The 10346-nt window shown below is 42.7% G+C and overlaps 1 protein-coding gene across 1 annotated transcript; it reads left to right on the plus strand.

Moving 5' to 3' along the window:
- Positions 1-833: 833 nt before the first annotated feature.
- LOC123184245 (4-hydroxyphenylacetaldehyde oxime monooxygenase) lies at positions 834-3070 on the plus strand. The gene is made up of 3 exons (XM_044596394.1): positions 834-1317; positions 1814-2251; positions 2365-3070. Exons 1-3 carry the CDS (start codon positions 838-840, stop codon positions 2980-2982), a joined length of 1536 nt encoding a protein of 511 aa, XP_044452329.1. The 5' UTR covers positions 834-837; the 3' UTR covers positions 2983-3070.
- Positions 3071-10346: the final 7276 nt, after the last annotated feature.

The following is a 10346-nucleotide window of genomic DNA, read 5'->3' on the forward strand; positions in this document are numbered from 1 at the left end:
TGTTGATTCGATAATTAGGTTACAATAGAAATTAATAGTAAAAGTTTAACTCCGGAGACCCTTGATTTTGAAATCGACAACTTTTCTTACGGAAGCGGAAGGAGCAATATGAAAAGCATAGCAAAATTGGGCAACTATCCATTCTACATGGCCGTGCGGTCGAATCTTCTACGGTATTACTTTACTATACTAGCTAGAGACTTCCTAGAATTCTCAAATTAATAGAAAAAACATAACCAGTTCAACTGGTAGGTACGATTGTATCACCTCGATATTTCAATTCAATGAAATGCTCTTTATCGGAAAAAATTCTGATGGGTCTAAGGTATAATGGCTCAGATTTGCGATTCGATCGTCATAGCCAACGCTTGATATAAGATGTATTACTTTTTTTAACTGGAAAGGCGGCCCAGGGCGCCATATATTAGACACATCTAAGATGTATTACTTTCAGATATCTGGTCGCTTTCAAAGGGAAAATCATTTTTTTAATACAGTACAGACGCAAGCTCTCATATATACGTGCATACATTCACCCCTATGAATGCAGACACGCACACACTATCCTTATGAGCACCACCGGAAGACTGAGCAATTTATGAAGTCACCGTAGTCACCTCATCGTCAAGGAGAACGTCTCTTCCCACTGAACGCACATCCACGGTCCCTTTAACCATCAAACTACAGGTTTGTTGGCAAGGAAAACGCTCCACTTCCGTAGGAAAATCTGCTTCTACTTCCGCCCACCCATTGCAACCGATTGAATTGTTTTTGTCAGACTAAGCTCTATTTAAACCCCCCCAGGCCTCAGCCAAAGCAGCACATCACGCAAGAACAATGGGGGCTTCTCAGCTTCTAGAACTCCTACCCCAACAATGGCAGCTTGTGCTAGTCATTCTCCCACTCGTCTCCCTCCTCCTCCTGCACAGGAGCCGGAACAGTTCCAGCGGCACTAGGCTGCCACCAGGGCCCTGGAAGCTGCCCATCGTCGGCAACCTGCATCAGATCGGCCCGCTGCCCCACCGGAGCCTGCTGACGCTCGCAAGGCGGCACGGGCCGGTGATGATGATGCGGCTGGGCACGGTTCCGACGGTGGTGCTGTCCTCACCGGAGGCCGCACGCGAGGCTCTCAAGACTCACGACGCAGACTGCTGCGGCCGGTCCCCCTCGGCCGGGCCGCGGCTGCTGTCCTACGGCTACAAGGACGTCATCTTCTCCCCCTATGGCGACTACGTCCGCGAGATGCGCAAGCTCTTCATCCTCGAGCTGCTCAGCCGCCGCCACGTGCAGGCTGCTTGTTATGCTCGCGATGCCCAGGTGCGTACGTGCTTCATTTTATTTACTACTTTTTTTTGGGCTTACATACTACTTGTAGTATAATACGTAGTCCTCAACCCGCGCAGGATTCGTTTTTTTTCCTTTTGCACAACCATACACCCTGGGTTCATTTGAGAGAGACCGTATAGATTTTCAAACTGTGATAACTAATCTCATGTTTAATTCACATCTGACGGTTAGTTAGCTATAATAGCTATAGTATTAGTTACTTAGAATTGGAGTTTTTGTCACGAAGAGAGAGGGCACATAGTATTTTTTCTGCACTCCCATACTTTGTAGTTGCATTGCATACAGTCTATTTTTTGTGCAACTGATTGAATATCTGAAACAAAATGTACAACTGACCAGTTTGCACATATACAACTTAGAGTAAGTGAAAAACATACAAGAGTTAGACCCTACTAAGTTGGTGGTTGCAAAACACATTCTTTTCCATACATTGAGGCATTGGATTATTCTACTTGTCAATGATTAGGCGGAAAAGCTGGTGAAGAACCTCACCAGTATTGGGCCAAAACCGGTGCCGGTTGCGGACCACATCTCCGCCACGGTGGACGGGATTTTTGGCTCATTTGCTTTTGGGGGAAACCACGCGGCAGAGCAGTTCAAGGGACAGTTGGTCCCCATGATGAACGAGGGCGTGGACATGCTGAGTAGCTTCTCTGCCGAGGACTTCTTCGCCAACGCTGCTGGCAGCCTCTTTGACCATGTTACGGGCATCAAGGCCCGCCGACAGAGGATCTTTAAGAAGCTCGATGGATTCTTTGAACAGGTCATCGAGCATTACGCGAATGAAGACCCCACCAGGAAAAAACTTGACGACAATTGCAGATCAGCACTCGTGGAAGAGCTTATCGACCTCTGGAAGAAGCGCAATAAGATCACTAAGGACCATGTCAAGGCTATCCTCATGGTAATATTAATAATCTACAACTCTTTTTGGGAAGGAAAAAATATTATTTGGTTCATCTTCTTGTGCAACTAGTACTCAAATATACCTTTCTCGTGTGAATTCATATGTTTCAGGACACTTTCGTCGCTGGCAATGATACTAGTGCAATAACAATAAACTGGGCAATGGCGGAGCTAATTCGGCACCCAAGGGTGCTCAAGAAGGTACAAGAAGAAATCAGAACTGCGGTAGGGAGGAAAGAGAGAGTGCAAAGCGAAGACATGTCCAAGCTAACCTACTTAAGAATGGTTGTCAAGGAGACCCTACGGCTACGTATCCCGGCGGCTTTGCTGGTTCCAAGGGAGACCTTACGGAAGATTCAGATTGCAGGATACGACATCCCAGCCAAGACAAGGGTTATTGTAAATGCATGGGCTATTGCCAGGGATCCCAATGTCTGGAAGGATCCGGAGGAGTTTTACCCTGAACGTTTTGAGGACACGGATATAGACTTCAATGGGGCACATTTCGAGCTATTGCCGTTTGGCTCGGGACGGCGCATCTGCCCAGGAATGGACATGGGTGTGGCCAACGTGGAATTCATCCTGGCCAACATATTGTACTGCTTCAACTGGGAGCTTCCACCTGGAATGAATATTGAGGATCTAAGCATGGAGGAGGAAGGGGCTCTGACCATTCGAAAGAAGACTCCACTCATGTTGGTGCTGACAAGGTACACTGCATATCAGTGATCAAACCAAATGGTTGGAAATATGACCGGTCACTTCTTCATGTTTTGTTGTATGTGTCATTTGTTTACAATAAGTAAGTTTGTCCGTCTATGCTTTGCGGTTGTTACACTCAATGTATCTTGTAACCTGCTATCAGAAAATGGTACCAAAAGCAAAAAAAATATGGTTTTAGCCAAACGAAAAAATAAGCAAGAGTTGGTTGGAAAACTAAAGCATTATTAGGTTAATCCACCTCAGTGCCAAACATAACTTTGGATGTGTCGCTTTTCATCCTTGTCATGATTCTATGTTCCTTGTTTTAATTAATGTGCTATATCCATATAACTCTAACCTACGCCTATTTGGATCTAACATTTTAAGTGACAAGTTGGATATGTGGTCTGATCTTGAGATTGAAGAACTTGGTACTTTGCTTCTTAAGTCAACCAATTACTTGTATGTTCAATCTTTCTGAAAATGAACACATGCCGCCCGATAGCTCATCGCTCCAGACCATCTCACCGTCCCGGCGAGCAAAGCTGCCACCAGAACAGTCGGAGGCTACCGCCCCAGAGTCCACGCACACTCCCTGAGTAAGCGTGTTGTTCACCCAGAGAACACTCGCCATGATGCCCAGCTGCTGCCGTCCGCGTTATACAGATTTTCAGTGAATGGAGTGGAGATGAATTACTACTCCCAATACTGGGCCTTTGGGGGAAGAAGCTCCCTACATTTGTGTTTCTTTTTTCAGAATGGCTAATTAGCGTTCAGAACCAAGCCATACATACCCTATTCTCTGTCCCATCAATAATGACAGATGCACACCCTTGCTTCGAGATAAGTTTTCAGCGACGTCTCAGTGTTGTACCAACTGCAAGTTGTTCTGTCTTTGCTTTCCATGAACAAGTACTGTAGTAACTTCAGTTTTCCTTGATTGTGCATGCTCCTCGGTTATCTGTTCTTGTTTGCTGGCTACCATATTATTCTTGATTTGCCACAGATACTATTACTAGTAGCTCGGTGATATTTTTAACAATCATCTCCTATCAAATTCTAGTATTGATTACCATTTTGCCGTCGGGTCAATGTATTCACCTTGCCGGGCCTTTCTGCCATCCAAGCCATGCAGCCCCATCCTCCTACGCACACCCATCAACATGCGTCCACCGCTGAGCCTCGGCTGCGCCACGTCGCCGAGACCTGCCGCCGCCGATGTGGTAGATGGAACATCTCTCCTATTTAAGTCCTTGCCAGCAAGCACCAGCAACATAATGATGCCCCCAAGAGGGATAATGGCCCCGAAGGCACCGCCATCAATCCATCATCTAACCTCGGTGACCTGGATCTATGGTTTCCCACGGATCAAGCGAAGCAAAGTGGCGACGAATTCAACTGATGATGCCTTCGACAAGGAGACGACGCCCAAGACACTGCCATCGTCGGTCATGACCGAAGTCGAAGAGGTTTTCACTGCAATCGCGCCACTCCGAATCAACAGTTGACCGAATCCATGTTGAGCCACACCGTGATACCACGTGTAGCCGCCAGAACACCGGCAGGGAACCAACATTCCTCGCCAACCCTTGTACGCGCCGTCGGCCAGCAACGGGCCACAGCGATGACGGATCTCGGTGTCTGGACCAGATCCAATGCACACAGCTACCTACCATCGCCAGGGAAACACGCGAGCTCCCGTGGATGATAGAGGCGAGTTTCGCTGCTGCACGGCTAGGAACGCCGCCCTGGGCGATGCGCGCGCCCTCCCCTGGCCCCGCCCCAGTAGATCCAGTGGTCACCGCCGCGTCCAGTGCCCGGGCCCCTATGATGTTGTGCCTACCGCCAGTGTGGCCTATGCCAGCCGCAGCGACGAAGGGGGAGTAAGCGATGGATTGCGGCTCTTGGTGGCGCTAGGGTTAGCCCCTGGCGCACCCCGGAGAGGCGGCAAGAGGGCATAGGCTTCTTGTTCTAAGAGGTGAGAGAGTTCCTGCATCTGAAAGTCTGAAACCCATAATATCATGGTTCTATCACGCAGATAGCTAACTTCCACGCATCCCTATTAATGGCTAGTTCTTTGGTGATATTCCAGTCCATAGATGTCCCTTTACGGACTTCTTCCAGGTCAAGTTTGGTCTACCCCGACCTCTTTTGACATTATCAACACCCTATAGCCATCCCCTAAGCATTGGACCTTCTTGAGGCTTGTGTTGTATATGCCCAAACCACCTCAGACGATGTTGGACAAGCTTCTCTTAAATTGATGGTACCCCAACTCTATCATATATATCATCATTCCAGATCCGATATTTCCTGTGTGGTTACACATCTATCTCAACAAAGCGCATCTACGTTACACCTAACTGTTGAACATGTCGCCTTGTAGTCGGTCAACACACTGTGTCATACAACATTGCGAGTCAAATTGCCATCCTATAGAACAGAGGGAGTAGTACATATCAACTCTGTTAACTTTAACAACAGCCATTATTTTGTTTCCGCACCTGTCACACCAGGGACCCATTCTCATGTGGTGATTCAAAAATAGTTTGAGTGACAACAAATCTGCCTACATGAAATTGATTTTGTCCGCCTGTATATTTGTGAAAGCTTTTCTGGGTTTCAGGACGAGTGCTAGGATTCTTGTTCCCACAGGTCAGGTGGTTGTTGATGTTACTCCGAGTAACCACACCATCTATACCTCAAATTTAAATCATTAACATTTTGGAGGAAATTTTAGTTATCTAGATCGATCGACAAAAACTGAATCGACGGTGGCATATCTAAAGCCGGCCTGTCATCCCAGAGAGAATAGTGAACCAACTTCATGTGTCACTGATGTCTGGGACCCTGTCATCATTGCCTACCAGCAGTGAATCCTTTCTGAACCTCCCTTCTTCCTCAAACCACCATGACGGAAACCATGAGGCTCCTCGTGCTTGCCCAGGGCCGTAGGCATGCCGTGCTGACGCCCATGACGTGGTCTCCCAGCCGCACCTCATGTGGACCAATGGTGGTCGCCGATGTCAAGTTCGAGGAGGGAGGGAAGGGAGGTGCCTATCTAGGTTGATTGCGGGAATCGGTTCCTGTTAATTAATGTTTGTTCACTTTTGCTTCGGTACAACCCCTAAAAGCATTGACCGCTGAGATCTCTTTCTACCCCTTAATAATAAATGGTACGATAGTCTTTCCACCAGCGCCGATACGCGGCGCCCTTAGCTGTTTTTCACTTTTTTTTTTAAATAGTGTAGGTAATGTGAATTAAGTTCAAGACATCTTGATCTAAGGAGGACCACACTAACCAACTAGGACATCCAATGCTTTTGTGTACGTATTTTTTTTTGTTTTCTTCTACTTGAGTTCGCGGCTGGGCCAGCCCACTGTTGAATCGGCCCTTTTATCACTATTTCTTTTTTATTTTCTCTATTCGTTTTTTAGATTCTTTTTATTTTTCAAAAAATGTCAAAAATTTTAGTTTTATTAATAAAGTACAAATATCTGCATTTAAAAGAATTTCTATATGTTAGAAAACAGTTTGTTTCTTTCAAAATTGCTCAAATATCATAACACAAACATATTTTACAAAGAGCGAACAAAATTTTGAACATAGACATTTTTTGAAAAAAAGGGAAAATATGAACAAACATATGAAACCAAATTATTTTAAATTTCTGCAAACATTTTTTGTATTTGTGCATGAAAATTTTGAATATGGGATTATTTTCTAAATTCCAAATAAATTTTGAAAGCACGAACATCATTTGAAAATACAGAATTCCCGAAATCACAAAAACTTTGCATGGTGCCCTGGAATGGTGATACAAGGTCCTAGAAAATTTTTGGTCCATTACAATGCTGTCGAAAAAAGGTACTCTGAGACAGAAGCTTCCGCCCAACCCGAACACCCTATCCGAACTTTTTTCCCATTTAAATTCGAGAACAATTTTTAAAATTCGTAAACTTTGCTTTCAAATTCAAGACATTTTTTACATTTAAATTCTTGAAAATTATTTAAATTCATAAACTTTGTTTTCTAATTCATAAACGTTCTTTTTCAAAATTGATGACATTTCTTCAAATGTTGAAAGTTTGGGCCGGCCGAGTACGCAGCCACCGGAAACGATGCTGGTACCCGGTTGGGCAATGCCTGAGTGCATTTGTTTCTAATCTATTTGTACGATTTTTTCGATAATTTCATTTGTTTTGCTTTCTGAACTTTATTATTCGTCTTAAAACCTGTTTTATAATTTGAAATATTTTTGCAATACCAAAAAATGTTATTTTTGAAAAATGTTCTAGAATTTAGAAAAATGTTCCCATTTTTGAAACTTTTGTTCATAAATTTGCAAATATGTTTTTGTTTTAATGTTTTTTAGAAATATAAAAATTATTTTTTTGCAAATTGTGTACAACATCAATATTTAGGAATTTATTTACAATTCTGGACAATAGTGGTCATGTTTATAAAATTTTCATACGTAATTTGAAATTCCAAAATTGTTAACTAATTTCAAGAAATAATTCGGATGTAAGAAAATGTTCATCTTGATTGATAATGATAGAAATGATATGAATGAAATGAGACCAAGTTTTACCAGCTTGTGGGCATGCTCATGGCAGGCCTCCATGCAAAATTTGTAGGATTTTGGACACCGAGTGCATGCCGTGTCACATTCGGCTAGTGTTTTGGGTTTTTTCACCAAGAAAACCTTAGAATATGCATAAAATATCAGAACTCAATGAAATTTATCATGGATGTTTGGCATGGTCATGCTAGTGTATGTTAAAAATTTGTGTCCATTATATTGAAGTGAGCATTTTTTGAAAAATAAAAAGAACAAAAAGGGGAAAACAAAAAACAACAAGAATGAAAAGGTAACAAAAAATGAATGATAAACCGATCACTGATTGATATATTTTCATTTTCATTTTTATATTTAATAGATGTTCAGAAATTTTAAAGGTGTTCAACTTCTTTATGTGAATATGTTTCTATTTAACCAAAAATAAACAAATATTTTTGTTTAACAAACAATTTTTCTATGTAATAGATGTTCAAAAATTTAATTATATTGATGTGAGCATTTTTTATTCAAAAGATCAAATTTTTGACATATCTGTACAAATTTTTTAAATGTGAATATTTGTACTTTATGAACACAATTTTAAAAAGCGAACATTTTTGAAATTTTGAAAATAATTTTATAAGTGTGAGCATTTTTTTTAAAAAAGAAAGAAACAAAAAAGAAAAACGAAATAGAAATAGTGATAAAAGGACCGGTTCAACCGCGAACTGAAGTAGAAGGAAAAAAAAAGTAAATTGGCACATGTATTATGATGTCCTAGTTGGTTAGTGTGGTTCTTCTTAGACCAAGAGTCCAAGAGGTCTTGAGTTTGATTCACGTTGCTAGCGCAATATTTTGAAGTTTGATAAAAAAAGTGGCAAAGTGGGTACAATGCCTCATATGATCTAAGTTTTTCTTTTTCTGGCATCCACCTCCACGCAGCAGCACAATACATAATTAGTAAGCCACCTTACTCAAGACTTCACTAGCTAGTGATAGTAAGGAGTGGTGGATTTGTACGTTACAGGTGGTGGATTGTTGGATTGATAAAATGTACCCCGTCAGATCCAAAATAAGGGCCTTGGAGAGAGTACAAATTTATGGCACATTAACTGAAATCATGAGTACATTTACTTCAGTGGTATACCTGAAAACATATGTTTGTTCTAAATAAATAAAAATATAAAATTCAACAGGAATTACATTACACGAGTCCGAAACAAAATTAGACTGGCACTCCTCGTCGCTTCCTCCCTGGCACGGCACTAGCTTCATGTGTATCCTGAGCATGACTTGTAACGAAATGAACAAATGATTTATGAGGGGATATCCTTGATTCCCATGAAATTAGAATGAAGTCCCCTTTTGGTCTAACACTAGAATCTGTTAGAAGTTCCCCAAATGTAACACTTGGTTGTTTCTCGATTGAAGCATTAATTGTATAAGGTGTCATGCTAAGTGGATGTGAAGCAAGGTCTGTCATGTGACTAATGTCCACTGGATGACCTTGTTCTATAAGAATTCTCGGGTGCACACCATGTATGGAGAGGTTTCTTTTAGCCATTTTTATACCCTCACTAGTAGAAAAGGGGGCAATGGTCCAGGCCCGGCCAGCCCATTAGTCCCGGTTCAATCCAGAACCGGGACCAATGGTGGCATTGGACCCGGTTCGTGAGCCCCGGGGGCCGGCCGGGCGACGTGGGCCATTGGTCCCGGTTCGTCTGGACCTTTTGGTCCCGGTTGGTGGGACGAACCGGGGCCAATGGGCCTCGCTCCTGGCCCACAACCATTGGTCCCGGTTAGTGGCATGAACCGGGACCAAAGGATGCCCTTTAGTCCCGGTTCAAGCCACCAACCGGGACCAATTAGTTGCCTATATATACCCCTCGCCCGCGAGCAGAGCACTACCAGTGCTCTGTTTTTCGTGGTCGGCGAGGGGAGAGCTTTGTGGTGCTCTAGCTCACCTCCTATGCACACGAGGTGTTCGATGGAATGCCCGAGCCACACTACTTAAGCTTGCTCGACCTCCAAGCTCCATTTTCCTTAATATTTGTCTAGGTTTAGCGGTCCGTCATGTCCCGTCCCCGTCTTCACCGCCATCGATCGCCCGCGCCGATCTCGTCACTGGCACCACCGTGGTGAGCCTCTTGTTCTTATCTTCTTTCTGAAAGGAAAAAAAATTCTTACTTGTATGTTTATATAGATACTTGTATAATTTTCTTACTTTTATTATTGCAACTTATATAGTGCGATGGTTTTGGTATCCGCCCCCGTCGGCCCTCGTCCTGTCTATGATTCGGATGTGGTATATATTATCTTTTCATAACTATTGGTTCATTTATTGTTTATGACAATTATGCCGACCAACGTGACATAGATTTTATTTATCTAGGAGGTTGTTGAACCGGAAATTCCAACCGACCCTATTGTCGAGAGGTTAAATTTAGTTGAAGAAGAAAACAATTTGTTGAAGGAAAAAATTAGAAAAAATGAGGAGGAGAAGATGATATTGGAGTTGCATGTTGCGGATGTCGTCGATGATCACAAGATCAAGATGGATGCAATACGCTTGAAGATTAGAAAGATTAGAAAATATGCCATTCATACCGAGGCTTGGTATCATTATGCCGTTGGATCAGTTGTTACATTGGTTGCGATTATGATCGCATTTGTTTTCGCATTGAAATGTTTTACATAGTTTCAGTGTATGGTTTAATTAATTTAGATGCTCTGCAGAGCTTTATGTTGTTAGATGAGAACTATGTATGTACTTTGATTTTAATGTGATGATGAACTTCTATTAATTTGGTCACTTAATTATCTATT

This window comes from Triticum aestivum, chromosome 2A (assembly GCF_018294505.1).
Source record: "Triticum aestivum cultivar Chinese Spring chromosome 2A, IWGSC CS RefSeq v2.1, whole genome shotgun sequence".
NCBI lineage: Eukaryota > Viridiplantae > Streptophyta > Magnoliopsida > Poales > Poaceae > Triticum > Triticum aestivum.

Bases quoted from the DNA above. Each gene is read 5' to 3' on its own strand.
- LOC123184245 (XM_044596394.1), top strand. From the start codon at position 838: ATGGGGGCTTCTCAGCTTCTAGAACTCCTACCCCAACAATGGCAGCTT. The intron at 1,318-1,813 runs GTGCGTACGTGC...GTCAATGATTAG, and splicing joins GTTATGCTCGCGATGCCCAG to GCGGAAAAGCTGGTGAAGAA. The intron at 2,252-2,364 runs GTAATATTAATA...CATATGTTTCAG, and splicing joins ATGTCAAGGCTATCCTCATG to GACACTTTCGTCGCTGGCAA.